General features: G+C 39.7%; 1 protein-coding gene across 4 annotated transcripts in view; it reads left to right on the forward strand.

Annotated features, from left to right (window-relative positions):
* The window catches only part of grid1a (glutamate receptor, ionotropic, delta 1a), a 228,449-nt gene that overhangs the window by 188,803 nt on the left and 21,538 nt on the right, over positions 1 to 18,108 (forward strand). For all 4 annotated transcript variants that reach the window (XM_086180636.1, XM_086180637.1, XM_086180639.1 and 1 more), the window contains exons 6-8: positions 3,932 to 4,105; positions 9,628 to 9,789; positions 10,826 to 10,945. In XM_086180636.1, the coding sequence (XP_086036762.1) occupies positions 3,932 to 4,105; positions 9,628 to 9,789; positions 10,826 to 10,945 (456 nt within the window). The remainder of the gene's footprint in view (positions 1 to 3,931; positions 4,106 to 9,627; positions 9,790 to 10,825; positions 10,946 to 18,108) is intronic.

Below are 18,108 nucleotides of genomic sequence, written 5' to 3' on the forward strand. Positions count from 1 at the left end.
TAACTACAGTCATCACAATATCAGGTACGAAGCACAGCAGTGAGCTAATTAATGGGATGATTCCTGCAGATGCAATGACATGGAGAAATAAGGGCGTGGATTGAATAAACACAGGATTTAATTATGGATACATCATTCTGCATTGTGCATTCAGTATTTGAGATATCGTCTTCCTATTGCGCAGTCTCGTACACAGTCTAATCTTAAGTGGTAACACAATACAATCCTCCTTGGACCATGCGAGTTCATGTTTTGCATCAGAGGGGTTGATCTTCTGCCTAAAAACAAACCTGCTTGCAGAGGCGGGTGAAGTTCGGCATGAAATTACAGCACATTTCTGCCTGCTCACACCATATCTTATTGCAAATGGCCGTTTTCTCTCAGGCAGGGATGTACAGGCCTAATGTGAGTTGCTAGACTATTAAATTCTTTAGATTGTTTTCAGTGCTGGCAATATACTTCACATTATATGTGTATATATATATATATATATATATATATATATATATATATATATATATAAAAACAACATATGACGAACTAAAAGCAATCTTTTAAATCAATAAAGTGTCTGAAGCATTTATAATTCACATGCTTTTAATTAGACTGCAAGCGTACTGTGGTTTCTGTCTATTTGCACAAAACAACCTGTAGGCCATGGAAATAGACAGGAAGTTCATCTCCCTGACACTGCATCTCCTCCCGCCTCTTCGCATTACTCTGTGTTGCATCAGGATTGCTCTTGAACAATGGAAAAAAAAAACAAAAAAAACAAAAAACACCCAAAATTAGTTAGTCACACAAGTTGATCTAGTAATTGTGTTTGCGTCATCTTACCGGAAATGAAAAAGCCCACAGATTTATGGTACGCTGTAGTTGGCAGGGATGTTGATTACTCAGCTAATCAGTTTGAACAGCACTTCTCGGAGAATATTAATGAAGCTCAAAAAAAAAAAGTTCAATCATCATTTGCATGATAAAACGATTTTAGGATTAAACTGTCAACAAAAAAGGGACATAAGAGTGGCTGCTAATGCGAATCTATCGGACAATAAACTGAAAAGCCCGATAACATCAATATTTTACGCAATAGGAGTCTGCGTCACTGTTGTTTTATTACTGTGGTGTTTTAGTGTGGACATTTTAATGCAAGAAAAGGAAATAAAGCTGCCCTCCACGATGCATATTTAAATAGAAACTTCATACATGCTGCATTGTTATTGAGGTCTGGTGTATTTTTTTGTGTTAAGAAACTTTTCAACATTTATATAACTATTTAATAACTATAAATGGAAGAAAACTCTGTACTCTGCTCTGGAAAAACTGACTCAATGCACGAAAGACAAATTGCGATGACGTCTCTATAGTTGTGTGTCTCTCCGAGCCTATTTTGTGGTACTTTTGACCATATTTCCTATTTTACATCATATCTGTCCTCCATGTCAGCAAGTCATGCGCAATATTCAGGGATCCTTTCTCTCTGCCTCAATTGGGAAATTTTTCAAGTTGTATAATTTTCATAGAGTAGTTACACCTCAAAATGATATAATTCCACTACTCAAATATTGTTATATATCTTATTAAATGTGTGAAGTTGTTTTAGAACTGGACATGAGTCATTCTGTTATGTCACCAGGGGATAAAGTTATTTTGGGATTATTTTCTCTTTTTCTCAACATGCCGGTATATTTAACGGGCATGTAGGAACTCTCTTGACAGTGTTGCTCACTCAGTGCCTTTTTCTGTCCTCCCTGACTCCCATCCCATTTAATGCCTAATTAATTAAATTGCTGTCATGATTACGGGTAAACTTTTTTCATTTATTTTTAGCGAAAGATTAATAACAATGACAGAGCAGCACAAGGAGGATAATTTAGCCCTGTCTGTCAGCTAAATTTGATTAATGTATGTGGTCGTCAGCTGTCATTGAGACACGGACATGCTGCATTCGCTCTTTCACAAACCCTATAACCAGCTTCACACCTGCATTTTTTTTCTGCTGTAAGAGTTGAATATAGTGTTGTCAAAATTGTCACTAGATGATGTACTTTGTCCTGAGGTTTTACAGGCCTGCGTGTCATCAGTCATGTTCCAGTGGTCTGTGTCTCTGCTGGGTCAGCTCATGATACAAGTGTCATCTGTGATGGTGACAGAACACTTGGACTGGGTGGCACTGGAAGTTATTAGCTTGGACGTGAGGGTTCGGCTCCGTGAACCATGCGGCATAATTCATCTGATTAATGTGTCACGGCAACTCATGAATATTCATACTTTCCACCTGATTGACTATCGGGAGTTGGAGGATAAAACTAGAGGAGCTACAGTCACCTACTGAGCATTGTGCTCACAGTCGACATGATAAAAGCAATATTTGAAGGAACTTTACTTCAGTTAAATAATCCATGGTAAGAAAGGGTTTTTAAAATTCTAAAAAGAGATATTAGATAGTTGATCAAATTAAACTAATCAACCTAAACAGGAGTGATGCTAAGATGTTGAAAATCAAATTATTTTGAAAGGATGATTTCAGAAACTACTCATCCCATAAGCCATTGCAAACAGTATTTCTATTTGAAATAACTACGTCATGAAAAATCTGCCATTTTTGTTGTTGTTATAAACATATGATATCAAATATTCAACGTTTCTTGCCAGGTTCCTCTCAAACATCTGCAACAAATCGGTATGTATGGTAACAGCGCACCATACCGGTGGCTGATATTCTTTAACGATTGTGGGTGGTGTAGTCCTTCTCCTTGAATTTGCAAATTCAACTTTTTTTTTCCTGCAAACAAGGTTGATATCATAAGAAGCGGAGCATCATTTCATAAAACCTCACATGGATATGACATTATAGCTCATGATCAACCCCTCCATAGAGAACGGGATTTTCACTTCCTCAATCTGCACTGTTGAGCTCTGTAAACCAGGAGAGATTACATTTGAGGGAACACAGACGCCAGCGGTAACCATACAGAGGTCGATGCAGAAGAGAAAGATCAAAATGTCTCATTAGAAGAGCACATAGGCAACAAGGCTTCAAGCATGATCGGTGAAGGATTGCATCAACATAAAGCATCTTGTGTTATGACCCAACAGTAACCTCACAGCTTTATTTTCAGAAAGCGTATGAACTTTGCGTTTCCCAGGAGACTCGCTGTCTGCTTCAGCATTGACTATCGTCTTCCTCTGGAGACTAGCAGACAGCTCAGTGTCTCATGAATATTGATCCGACGCCTCACTCCACTGGCCCTCCACACAAGCTAGTCTACACAGAAAAGGGTTAATGCCACTATTATTGTTAAGGATGGACTCAGTCTGCTCATTGATTCGTCATTCTAATGTAAGTAACAATATAAGTGAATTTTCCTGTGACAAAATTTTAAAAAAAAAGAAAAAAAAAAAGGAAAGCAGCCAATTTTAAACCCCTACCAGATGTCTGACAGGTTGACTCAAAAATCCTGTTTTGCTTAATTGTACCGATGCTAATTTCAGTCTCATATGATGCTTTAATTACTTTAAAAAAAGAAGAAGAGGTACAGCAAATGCAAACCTCACCAAGGTTTTGCTTCTAAATTTCACAAAATGAGATTATTTCTTCAAAGATGTAACAGGTGCATCGGAAGGAGATCAATCTATACAAGAGAGAAAGGCACTGCACTGTGTATAAGCTTGCAGATAGAGATTGGTTGACTTTATCATGTAGGATGGACACATTGATCGAAACGCCTCTTCTTCATGTCAAGAGTTTGTGTTTGGATCTGTCTGCAAGCTTATACCTTCTGCTTTTTCTCTGTTTTGACAGAGAAAAAGCTATAAGAAAATTACAAATGAATGGTTTGTGTTATGAATACAAAAAAAAAATCAATCAGCTTTTCACACATTAAAGGTAAGATCTGTTGGAGTTAACGTCTCCTGTGTTCAACTTTAGGAGGTGAGCGATGCTGATATTATGGAGCTGGTTCATAGCTCTCTGGGCCGGATGACCCTCATTCGTCAGATCTTCCCTTTGTGGAGGGACACCAACGTGCGCTGTATGAGGAACAATCATCGCATCTCCTCGCTGCTCTGTGACCCTCAGGAAGGCTACCTGCAGTCCCTGGAGGTAAAAACTACTCATGGTATTACTCCTGAAATGTACAAGCCCCCAAAATGTATGCACATTTTAGTTTATCTAACACTTGCATGCATGGGATATGGTTGCTAAATATTTTTTCATTGAAGTAAGTAGTCAGTTATAAGCACTGAAATGTCACAAAATACTTAGAAATAGAAGCAGTCTGGAAGAAAGCTGAGATGTGAACAGAATAAAAAAAATGGGTTTTTATTATGTAACCAGAAGTGATCAGGATTGAAAGATATTTTACCAAAACATGTTATATAAATCATCATGGAATGAATCATTAAAGAGCAAATAACTCATTAATATATTGATATATGAAAGAAAATTATTTGATTACAGAACCCATTTTTCAGAACTTCAGGGGATGTCCCACCTGAAACCTTTTTTTTTAGTTTGTTTTTGAGTGCTGCTCTCCGTCTGACTCATCCTACAAAGGTGTCTCTGTTGACAGAAAGCCTTTCCAAATCATTATGTAGCATCAAAATCGTCCATCGTCTTCTTCCGCTTATTCCTTACTAGTAAGGGTCGCGGGGGGGCTGGAGCCTATCCCAGCATCTACGGGTGAGAGGCGGGGTTCACCCTGGACAGGTCGCCAGTCCATCGCAGGGCCAACATAGAGAGACAGACAACCATTCACACTCACAGCCATGCTTACCGTCAATTTAGAGTATCAATCAGCCTCGTCCCCTCTTGATGTCTTTGGACGGTGGGAGGAAGCTGGAGTACCAGAGAGAACCCACACAGGCACAGGGAGAACATGCAAACTCCACACAGAAAGATCCCACGCCCGAGCCGGGACTCGAACCCGGAACCTTCTTGCTGTGAGGCGACAGTGCTGACCACTGCACCACCGTGCAGCCCTAACATCAAAATATAAAAGTATAAAAGTGTAACTCATGCTCTTAGTGCTCGAGCATATATTCAGTGTGATCCAAACAACCACAGATCCACCAAAATAAAGCGTCTCCGTCAATGATTCCAAGGTTTCACATGGATGAAAACACAACGTGGGAGTGCCATGATGGGGGTACAGTTGTGCTTTTTTTCCTTTTTTTTCTTCTTTTTTACCTCTATTGCTGCAAGTATTTATAGAACAACATGTTTGTTCTCCAGGAACAAGCTGCATGTTTCATCCACTTTCTCCAACAGCCAAGAGGAGGGTCACTTGTTATCAGCCGGGGTGACAGACACATAAAACAAGCACTGTGTGGTGTTTTTTTTCATTCTACACGCTCTGTAAGAGGTTATGAGCATGAATCCCCTTTGATCTCTCTCTCTCTCTCTCTCTCTCTCTCTCTCTCTCTCACACACACACACATACACACGCAGGAACGCACGCACATTGTCTAAAGTTTTGGTTGGGGCATTATAGCATATGCCTGAAGCTGTGATGTGTGACAGTATAGACGACCATCTGCCACATGAATGCAAATATTAACTGATTATGAATGCAAGTGAATGTAGATTAAATTCCCCTGATAAGGTAATTATGAGGCACATGAATGTTCATGAATATAAATGAATCAAGCTCAAAGTCATGAGGGAATAAGTGTCGGATCGGAGTAACACTGTGAACGTTTGTGTGTGTTAGTCAGTGTACCTGTGAGTACTGTGCACCCTCAGTGAGAGAAGCGGAGCATCCCGGCTAGAACGCTGGTTCGAAATACGTTTTGAAAATATTGTTTTTAGTGGAAAGTTGTTGTTTTTTTTTAGTTTGGTACTCAGATTGGTTTTTTTGTCAAAGGGGAGATTTCATTCTCTTAAAATAACAACAAAAGAAAAAAAATTGAAATAAATGTTAGCAAAAAAATAACTTACTATCAGAATATGTTTTTAATGTTGTTTTGTGAAAGTTCCCTCTTTGTTGTCCAGTAACGGTACCTGTGGCCCTTGACAGTCCCATCATAACATCCTCTTCGTGTTGCGATAAAAATGTTATTTCTTTGTTTAAGAAAACTATCATAGAAGGAGCATTATTTCAAACAAGTCCAGTTAATCTGGATAGTTTACAGCATTGACAGCGCTGATCTTTATGAGTGTGCCAGGAGTTGAACTTCATGGGTTTTATTCAGCTTTTTCCCATTTGACTCCCAGCAGGGAACGAACTTACATAGACCAACTATGATTGCTCCTATATATTGTTGACTATAAAGAAAAAGATTATGACAACATTAAAGCGTTATCAGGCTTTTCAGTCAACGCTTGAGACGTCCGACATCAGCGGCTGCCTGTGCTGCAGCAAGCTGGTTCATTCTGAACATTCACGCCTACGCATTTCAACAATGGGGGGGGGGGGCGCGATCACACACCCACTCAGTCAGACGGTCGACCAGTATTGCTCCTTGACAGACCAGCATCCAGTCCTGCAATAGCGCCAAACATCATGAGATCAAAATGTTCTCCAAAACTTGTTGGGAGTGTTAGCCTATGTCAGGGCTCTCAAGTCACACGCACTGAGCATGAGACACATATCCCATGACACAGGAATCATCACATCATTGATTTTTCCACCAGGCTGCTGGTAGGTTAGTTAACAGTTGAAGGACTGCTTGCTAATTTCAGCAACTGTTCTGACGCCAGTTCTGTTTGGAAATTTGCACCTATTAATAATAGTGAAACCATTGGCCTAGACTATGTCCTTATATTTTATCCAAAAACACTGATGACACACGCGCACGCACACACACACACACACACACACACACCTTCATTAAGAATAAAATAAATATGTTTGTAAGAAATTATGTGTCATTTATCAGATAAGACCGCCGCCCCCACACAAACCCCAACCGCTCACTCTGAATTCTGTTCAAATCTTGAGAGCCCTGCTATGTCGTTCCCTGCTCGCTGGGATGTGGTTTGTTGATACACCGCTAAGACACAGCTCAACAGAGGCTTCCAGAGTGAAACGAACTGTGTGCTCTGAACCAGATTACATCTCTGATTTGATTAGTTTAGAAGACAACCAAAGGTAAATTCTGCATTATGGTGTGAGTAAATAAAGTTGATATGCCCTTCAGTACAGTCACAACTTTGTTATCAATCCAACACAATGTCATTCCCTCCTTCATGGTAACCTTGCACATGCTGCCACTGCTTTAGAGACTCAAACACATTTCCTGACTCCTGTCTTGCTCTGTCACTAAAATAAGAATAATCCCTTTTACCCTCATCAGTTGTTGTGTAACCTACCTTTAGCATCAGTTGCCTGACTTTGAGGAAACAGAGCTTTGACGCACCGCTGTCCCAACGCGGAAAGTCTGGCCCTGTCAGGAGCTCAACACCCCGGAGTAAACGCTTGTATTCCTTCAATAGATTTTATGTTGTGGGAGGATTTGACTTGACTTGACCCATGAGGACGTCAGATCTGCTCTCACATCCCGAAAAGAGGCAGTAGACATGATTCCTGACAGGATGGTGTGAGGGAGACAGGTGAGCTGATGGCAGCTCTGAACTTTACGGGGGAAGATAATTGAACCTGAAACAATACCTGTTTTGCCACCTTCTCTTCCACTTCCCCCCACCGCTGCACTCTATTGTTGCTTTGACTTTCTATGTCTTATCTTTACACACAGCTTTTTAATGCTCCTGTAAGTGTCATGTTGAAAAGTCAAAGTAGATTATTTATAACTAATCTCTTTAGTGTTGCAACCTGATTTATTCTCGGGTTGTAGGAATAATTGTATTGGTATGGTTTGTATTTACTCTTCTTTCTTTCCCTTTCTCATTTGAATATGATGCTTTCATTTGATTCGACTGAGATCAGAGCTAATATTTGAGCATTTATTTTGTAAGTTTACCAGTAGGACATGGAGTAGAACTACCAAAGTTTTTCATTTCTTTTTAATCCTTTTTACTGAGAATGAAATAACTTTATCCAGTGGAATTTTACATATATTTGCAGCTTATTTTGTTTTGTTACGATATTTTCATGCATATGTGTTTCATTTTTAATTTTTTTGGACATGTTCAAAATAAATAATTGAAACTAAAACACAAATTGGGCTTCACTTATCCACGAAGACAGAGCCGTGCAGAAGTAAAAAAAAAAAAAAAAAAGCAACAGTTTTACCTCCCACCATGCAAGGACACAATTTTTAATTTGGTGTGCTAAAAATGTTATATTCCCACCATTCAACCTTTTAGAAAGGGACTGTCAGACACCTGCCTTTGTGTCACTCTATTGCAAGGTTTCACCACCTGTGTGATAGCGACCTCTTCCTTGACACTCTCCTTCTCTCTTAAAGCAAATGTGTCCTCTCTTTGCGGTTTGTACACAGCAATGTGTTGCAGGGCACCGATGCAAAAAAATAAAACAGTGGTTTTCAGTTAAGGAGTCGAATCCTGTTTCGGTTGGCGGTCAAAAGACGTAAATGCTTAATTGTCTGCCGCTCTGCTGTATGATCAACACCAACACACACCACCTGCAAGTGTGTGAGGATGAACGTGCAGACACTTAAGTATTAAAGCGCAAACTCACCGATGTTGCTTAGTTATTTTTGCCCTCTGCATCAGGCACCAATCAATAGTGCCAGAAAAAAATCCACTAATGAACTATAATTTGCAGTCTCTCATGGGTACATTTCTAATTATTAAAGCTTCATTGGCCGGCCAAAGAAAACGGGCTCCCAGTCTTCGTCTTTTTGTGTTTTAGAAAGCGTTTGACACCCAGATCGTTGGTGCGTTACCGCCACCTTCTGCTCAGGAGAGCAGGCCACAGACGCGCTCATTCCAAACTAATCACATGCATCTCTAAATTTATCCCACCCCCTCCCCAGCCTGGGAATCATATCACATTTTGGGCCAACCAGTTTTGTTTAACTTACACCCGTCACATTCATTATCAGCAAGTTTGGCACTGTTCATTTGTGAGAGAGTACACAATTGAGAGAGATCTCTTACTCATTGCTTCAAATACATTCCTGAAATTACCCATTTTTGCCTATTTCCATGAAGTAAGATGTCTTTAAGAACCTGATAGGATTTCTTAATCTTTCTCATGTGACTGCACTGAAGCTCACTACAAAATACTGGAAGTGGGAACTGACAGGGAGATAATACACAAGCGTCCTCTTGATCTACACAAACAAAGCTGTCATACTTGACATTCTAATACAGCGAAATACATGAAGACTGGCGTTGGTGGCAATTTTGGTCCTGAGCATGTGGAGTTCTTAGAGCAAATGCAGGTTGAGTTTATCTTTGATTTACATGTTGATTGGTGGGATTCCTAGATGCAGCATGCTGCTGTGTCTCATTAGCCTGATAAACCTGTGTGGTTGCCTGATGATATATGTCTGCAAATCTCATGCATCATGTGCAGCTGACTTTTTAATCATTTGTAAATTCTCACAAATATGCTCCCGTGACTCTTGCTTCATTTGACTGTCAATGAGATCAAATTAAATTCTGAAGCTCAGGCCAATTCATTACCTGATTGCCAGCCAGTCTCTATCAGGTACAGGCTACTTATTGCACGTGTCCCCCTCTCCCTCCTCCAACAGGTGTCCAACCTCTACCTGTATGACAGTGTTTTGATGCTGGCCAACGCCTTCTACAGGAAACTGGAGGACAGGAAGTGGCACAGCATGGCAAGCCTCAACTGCATGAGAAAATCCACCAAGCCGTGGAATGGAGGTTGGTCCATGCTGGACACCATCCAGAAGGTAATTCTTTGAGACGCACATGGAATATTTCTCTGATTCTCTTTCATAGATGATAGTTATTCATGCTTAAATCGTGGTTTTTTTTTTACCTATTCAGTTGTTGATTTAGACTATAGATAAGAGATTCTCATCCAAGGATTTATGGCCTGTAAGCCAATGAGGAGCACTGGCTTATCCACTCAAAACAGACTTTAGAAAAGTCAGCTGAACTACTTTGATCTCAGTCAGAAACTCACAGCAGATCCAGCTATATTTGAAAAATACCCCCCAGGAAGCTGATTATTAAATGTGATCTTAAGGTTTGGCCTCAGGATGGATCTCTGATAGTTTCTGAAATCTTTTTTATGCTTGTGTAACCTTCTCTTCGCTCTCATTAAAATAAGGCCACATATCCTGGAAAGTGGCTGGATTTCATCCATTTCGATCTGATAATGAAATTTTTCGTCGCAGTAGCGAGTCACGCTGGTTTAATCTCAAGTGTGACATAGGATGACCCGGCAAAGTATGAAGGGCCAGCAAAACACCGGTGTTCTCATATTGTTACGACGGTGAAAACTCAAAACAAAGCAGCATTAAACTGACTTGACTCCTTTTACATGAAATGCATTGATGTAAATGAGATGGGATTTAATCTCATCTAATAACCAACACTTGTCACAACATGACCAAAACTCTCAAAATGATGCACAAATGGATGAATTTCCATGTATTGCTTGGTATTTTTAAAGCGATATGTAAATTAATACTGAGATTTGCATCTGGAATATCTTAGATATAAGTGAGCAACTCTGGAACATTCCCTTTCTGTTCTGTAAGATGTCACTGCTGTCAAAGTTACGAGGCTTTTTGCATTATCTCAACCATTGTGGCTAATTAAATCAACACTTACAATTTCAATGAAAAACATAAAAAATAGATAATGTTGTCTGCTCTGAGTGATGCCTGCAGGGATTTTTTTTTCTCCACCTACACACAGAAATAGAAGAAATCATTACCATCAGCATTATAGCTTCTGTGTTGTGACATCTCCTAACAGGGACGGATCAGTGGCCTGACAGGGTTGATGGATTTCCGTGCTGAAGGTTCTAATTCTCATGTGCAATTTGAGATCCTTGGAACCAGCTACAGCGAGACCTTTGGGAAAGACGTGAAACGGGTCAGTCCAGAATAACTTGTGTTTGTTTTTTAAGGTCCAGGACACACCAAGGGAAGTGGTGTACAGAATCCTGTAGAGGCCACAAAAGACAGATAAGCATTACACAATATATCACTTGTTTTCGGACAATTTGATGAATTCATGCCCAAACGAGATGAACTTTCTACAACAATCTGATTGATTTGTGCCACAAGTTATATTTTATTCCAACAACTTGATTCACTTGTGGTCATGAAATGTAACTTGTTCCTATGTTTAGATTGATTATTGACCTCAATATATATACATTTTTCTTTGACTTTGTTTAGGTTTGGCTTTTATCCCTGTCAAATTCATGGAGTCTTTCTTCTCCCCTAAGTTACAAACAACCGTTTTGGCATCTTAGTATAAAATATTTCTGGTCAAAATGCCCTAACCCTCTGGTTTCCTAGAGTTAAGTTGCTCTACCATTTCGTAGTTATAAAAGCATCAAACCACAATGCACTTTATAAGAGATCCCTAATAGAAATCCGCTACAGAAGCTGTTGTTGGTAGATGCAAACAGCCGCTGAGGTAACAGCAGCTACTGTGAACCCGCTGATGAAAAAAGCTTCTCTGAGATATTGTTTCGATGTGACCGACCACTTGCTGCGGAAAGGTAGAGAGAAATAAATGTGTATAACACAAGTTCTCCTGTTAAGTTCAGATACTCTATTAAAACTGCTGTCTCGCCTCTCTAAAAGTTCATTCTTCACACGGGTGTCGGGAGGATACAGAACATACCAGTTGTGGCTCATTTACTATACCAGGGAGGAACAAAGACCAACAGACACAAGGATCAGAATTGATTACCAATTTTACTGTAATTCCTTGGAGTGTGTGAAGCATTGTCCTGCAGGGCCTGAGGGGAATAGCTGCTGTGTAGACTCCCTTCAACCCACAATTGTTTTTTTCCACGTAGCATTTGAATAGAGGTTTCATTCACGGTTTTCAATCTGTTGTTGTCTCTGTTGTTGTTTGTTGGGTAAATTAATTGAACATGCTGGTAGAATATAAAACCAGCGAACACCTGAGCGCTCCAGTCGTTAGTGTGGTATGAGTATGATGATGCCCTCTTCTGGAGCTGGTGAACGAACCTCATCTTCCATTTGCACCCCGTCCGAATCTCTTGGTTGAAATAGAATGTTTGCAGCTACTGATGTTCTAAAAACAGAAAGAAACACGCTGTTTCCACTTTGTAATTATGTGATGAGCACATACATGAGAAACATGATTGGTGCTCTTCAGATTCCACCAGTGAGAGAGAGCTTTATTTGTGTATTTCTCCCTCTTGGATGTAATTTGTTTGTCGCCTTGGATGTCCTGATTCCGTCAAGGATTTCTTGCAGAATGAAGAGGAATTGAGTTTCTTGGCAATCTATGTAGAGCAGGACTGACCAGAAGCGGTAATGAAGATTTAATCACCACTCAGCCTAACTGAAATCATGAAGCCAATTCATCATAATGTGGCCATTAGAATTAGCGAGGAAGAGATAGACGGTGCCATGTGTTGACACGCACACACAGCCGGGCTAACAGGGAGCACGCTAGCATGTGGACACTTGTATCTCAAACATCATCAGAGGCAGAGAGGGACATAATAGGATGCCAAATGCATTCAGAGCCCTTGTTTATAGCCTAGCTTGTCTTAATGGAGAGAAAAACAAACACAAATTCATATACTATCTCTCTTTATTCACACACACATCCAACCTGTCTGTGTTGTGTAAAACTGCCATCGGGCCACAGCATAACATCCACCACTCATCCTCATTTTCTCTCCTTTTTTCCTTCTTTTATTTATCTCGTCATCCTCTGCAGCCTCCCCTCTCTGCTCTCTTCTTCACGTTCCACCCTCACATTTCTCACTATTTTTCAGTCCCGCTTCCCTCCCTCTCCATCATCGTTTATCTGCATTCAGTCCATTTTCTCCCCAGCCTGATGGCTCTTGGATGAGGCGTCTTTCTGGTTAGAAATTGTAATGAAGACTGAAACACTATTTCCTGGATGGCCACTGTGTGAGTTTTCTCCCTACACACAACGGCTGCTGCAGAGTGATCGATGCTGTTGTTGTTGTTGTTGGTGGTGGTGGTGGTGGTTTGTTGATGTTTTTGTTTCCCAGTTTGCTCTTATTGATGCTTCAGCTCATTTCTAAGCCGATTTCGCTAATGACTTCCCGTTAAAATGAAGCTCTCCACAGAGAGGTCGATTCATTTGAATTGAATTGATTGGAATGGAATTGAGTAATTGCTCCTCATAGCCATGTAGCACGCATCATTCAGAGGTCAGCTCTCAAATTTGTATTTTATTTTTTATTTCCTTTTTTTATAATAATGTAGCATTTGATAGAAACTAATTGGATGATACGGTACATATATTTAATAATCTGGCGGGTGCAGTTCCATATACAACTAATGCAGATTTCCGGTCTTTTAGGTTTAATGAGTAGCATTCACATGTGACTTAATTTCTTAGTTTCTTAAGCTGCACTATTAATATGGCAGAGATAGTAGCCACAGAAATAAAGAAACTTGAAAATAAATTGCTACCATTTTACTGTTATGGTAGTTAAATCAGCTACAATGCCATGTCAGATTAATCTTTTAAATTCAAAATGTGTTTTGGTATTTTTCTTGCTCGTGTGTCTTTCTCCGTCTCTCTCACAGCCAAAATAGCTCTGTCATTAGGCGCCTTAATCTGGCATTCATGGTTAACAGCTTCATGCCAGATTGGAAGAATAACACACCATCAGCCAAATCCTAGTGAGCACAACAATTCAATCCCGTGTGCCAGTACTGGCCCAAGCGTTGCTAACTGGAGCGGATTTCTCCACCTAAATGAACTCAGCAACATTTTGGCTGCTATGAATTCACATTTTGTCTTTCTTTGCATAACAGAGCTAAGTTGCTATCGACTTGTCCAACTTGGCTTATTTATTAAGACACAGGAAAGAATTTCCTTCTGCCCGTTGTCACCCTCCAACTAGTTTATATATTTTGCATTTGTTATTTTGGCTTCAGACAGTGGACACATCAGAAAATGTCTGAGATCCACTGGTTTACCGGGAGATTTTGTTTTGCTATTAACTGCTCTAAAGGAAGTGATCGAATTATTATTTGTCAGGCTATATAATTTTCTCGCTGTGAGAAACTGAGCCAGCGTCTGACATTCCACAAGCCGAAGCTGCAAACACGGAAGCAATGTAATCATCATCTGGTATGTTCTCATTAGATAATAACCCATCTCTGAGGTGATAATTACATTTTATTTATAATTCCATCACAAGTCACTGTAAACTGTTCCCCCCCTCCAATTGACACCCATAAAATTAAGAAATTACCTAAAGCCTCCTCATCCACATCCAGTTCAGAACACAGTTAAATTAGAGCAACATTTTGTTTCATGCAAATTCTGTAATATGTTAGTGTGTCCATAGACACACGAACAACATGCCCTTTTTTTTTTCTTTTCTTTCTTTTTTTGCCTGTGCTAAAGTAAAACATTAACCAGCCAGTACCCACTTGTGGTTCATTTTACTGCCGCAGTGGCCAAAGTAAATCCCCTAGAGGTTCTCTAATTGGTTGAAAAGTTGATGTTATTGCTCCACATCCCATAATGTATTCTCTCTCATGGGCTCCCCTCTGTCGTAAAAACGGTCGAAAGCAAACATAAGCAACCTTACCAGCGGGTTTAACTGCTGTCGCATGATTGAATATTATCCCACATCTATGAGAATGTAGGTGCCTACTAAAGCCACAAGGGGGGTTCAAGGGGCTTTTATCACCCATTTTTATGCCTAGCAGGTTGAGGAGGCTGTTATCACCCATTTATGAAAGTTCCTAAAATTATGGTTTTTAAAGGGGGTGGGAGATAAATCACATATTAAACACATGCTGTACACATGTGGATCACATATTGCCTACAGTTTCCAACCATCCTGCCTGACCTTCTCCACACTTCTTTATCTGCGCCAGTGAGAATTGCATGGTGTAAATATGTGACGTCACGCCTGTTCAACTCCATGCCGATAATTCTGACTGCCTTTTTTTGTGACAGAAAAAAAAAATGCAAATTTGGCTTTGAAAAGATATCTTAACTCAGGAAACGTCTGGTCAAAAACAAAACTCTGGCACCCTTGAGAAGACCACACCTTTTTTTCAAGCCTTCATTTGGATCTCAACGACTCAACTTTGAGATTTTGTGAGTGTGTCTTGCACTGTTTTGATAGCAAGTGATGAAATCTGTCCAAAGACAGACACAGGCTGGGTTTCCATCACCCTGTCTTGCACATTTTGAAGTATTGCAATTAGAACTTGTGGATGGAAATGCAGAAAACTTAAAAAAAAACCTGTAATTTGCAAATATTACATTTTATTACAGCCACGTCACAGTTATTTTCCTGTACCGTATGTGGTCTGTTTACTTCAAGCACTTGATGGAAACATCTAATTTGCATGCATTTATTTATTTATGTGTTTATTCATCTAATTGTTTATTTATTTTTGAACATTCAAAAGATTCACTTTACATTGAGATGGAAACCAGATTTTTGACACCTTCCAGAACACTCAGAACCGCCTCTGAGGTAGTTGCAGCAACAGAAGCGTCTTCTCAGGAACAAAGTTTGCAAAGTTGACACATACATACACAAACACACACACACACACAGACACACACACACACACACACACACAAGGTGAAAACAATATGAACCACATGCTGTCATGGTTTCTAAATACAGAGAATAACTCTGTCTGCTTGTATATTGCACTGATTTAACTGTTGATACCGAAACTGTTTGTTCTCCAAGAGAACACAATTTATCTTGAGGATGCCGGGTGAACATAAAGTATTGTGGGGATGTGGATAAACTGAAAATATTTGATCATTTAGTGCTTTGATTTCTTGTCTTTTCTTTATTACAGAGTGATTTCTTTGAAACAGACTGATGATTCCCTTCATTCCATTTCCTCTCGTCATCTTTTTCTTTCATTTCCTTCCCACTTTATTTGTCTCGTCTGGCATGTAAAGTGCTTTCTGCCTCGTGTTGCTGGAAGAGGTGACCCACTGGAGCCACGATACTAGCCAGGCTCATCTTTACTGTATCAGAACAGATAAGATGTCCTTTGTTTTGACTAATTTAAATTGTCAGCTTATTATTTGTTTATTTATTTATTTCTGGCTGGGCCTGGTGATAAGAGATAACACCGCTGGCTCTAATTCAGCGACTTCATCCGAAATACAACAAACATGCAAACTGTTGTACAAGCGCATACTCGCATAATCACAGAGATTTACTGAACACATTCACTTTCCAATTCATTAGGTTCATCCAGATAAAACTAAGTGCAGTGTAATACAATAGCCCTGTAATGATGCTCTGTTTGAATCTCTGTCAGAGATGCTCATTTTGGGCGGGGCCACTTGTGTTGCTTTTGAAATCTACAAGGTTGAAGTATCATGTTTCAAATTCTAATGCATACATATATGGAAGGTATTAGCAACACCTCACAGTATAATGTAGAATGTGAAAGCGTCTAATGACAACTAGAATAGCATGCAACGTGGTTCTGCAGAGTTGTAGGCAGTAATAATACACTAAAGGTATCTATATATACATATTAACATATTAATATCTATATCTATCTATCTATCTCTCTCTATATAGATAGATAGATAGATAGATAGATAGATAGATAGATAGATAGATAGATACTGTATCAGACATTTTGTAAGAAGAACTGTTTTGGGGACTCACGCCAAGACAAATTACCTGAAGCATATGAAATTTGTCATGTATGTTTAACACACGCTTCCACATACTGTTCAAGCATGTGCACTTAAGTGAATTCCAGCTGGTGAAACAGGCGAGAAGCTCTGTGACATTATGGACTTCAATGTAAAAGTCAATAGTCAATAGGTAATCATCTGTCAGACTCAACTCGAGACAAGAATAGCAGGCTCAAGCTATGGTTCTTCCACGTCCATAATGATGCAGTTTGAAGGGTTCTATGACAGGAAACCTACTCTCTGATTTTTCTCTCTGTAATTTAGTGAGACAGTTGTGATGCTTTAGCTGGTTGGGCTTTTTAAATTCCCTCCCTTTGTCATTTTAAAACAGTCTTTGGTGTAATCAGGTCATTGTTTAAAGGCATTAGATAACAAACTTCAGCTAAAAAGCTGCCCTGTCATTACTGTGACTATGCTTTAACTATTTGGGGGGTCTTTTATACCTTTTTTGGACAGGCAGTGAAGAGTGACATTTCCTGTCAAAGAAAGAAAGGAAGTGTTGAGTAAATGATCCGGGAAGCCAGGAATTCAACAGCTCATTGTTTTGTTTGTTGTTCTGCTAGGAGGTAACTCAAAAATGTGAAGATGGATTTTGATTATATGTGGTAACAAGGTGGATTTTGGAATTAACCACAAACTAAATCTGGATTTGATGATGTCATTTCTCCTTGGCGGCAATTTGCATACTCTGAGTGCAGGATGATTCACATATATCTGACAAAAGGTTTACAGAAACAACTGAATGTTTCCAACTGATATGTAGATGAGCTTCTGGTGCATATTGTGGGCCAGCTAAAACTTAAAGCCTGTATGTGCTAATAAACAAACATATTTTTTTTATTTCGTGTATTGTTGAAATGTATATTTTCATATACTCTACCCCTGTCATGCTGGCTTGCACCTAAAAAAGCAAAATTGCACATTTTCTGTCTTAGTTTTCTTCTAAACTGTGATTTGAGAGTTGAATAATGATTAATCCGCAAACTGCATCTCCAGAGTTCAGAGATCACCTGTGTGCAGTCAGTTGTTACACCTGGAGCTGATGTTCCTATGTTGTTCTTAGTTAAGTGTGTGCGTGTGTGTGTGTGTGTGTGACCTTCCCAGTGTTGTCTTGGTGTGCAAAGCTCTGTGAAGTGAAAGTGTTCCTCTTTAGTGTTCTTCAATTTAAAGAGCACAGTTTTTCACTGAGGACGAAGCTGCTCATGGAGAAAATAGACCTCAGTGAAGCCGGCAACGCAAACTGACATTTTGAGCGCGCGCGCGCACACACACACACACACACACACACATACACAAACACACACACACACACACAGTCCCTTCAGCACAGGCACGAAAAGCTCCCATACATGCAG

This window comes from Aulostomus chinensis, chromosome 16 (assembly GCF_037954235.1).
Source record: "Aulostomus chinensis isolate RoL2024-O1b breed Wild chromosome 16, RoL_Achi_v1.0, whole genome shotgun sequence".
NCBI lineage: Eukaryota > Metazoa > Chordata > Actinopteri > Syngnathiformes > Aulostomidae > Aulostomus > Aulostomus chinensis.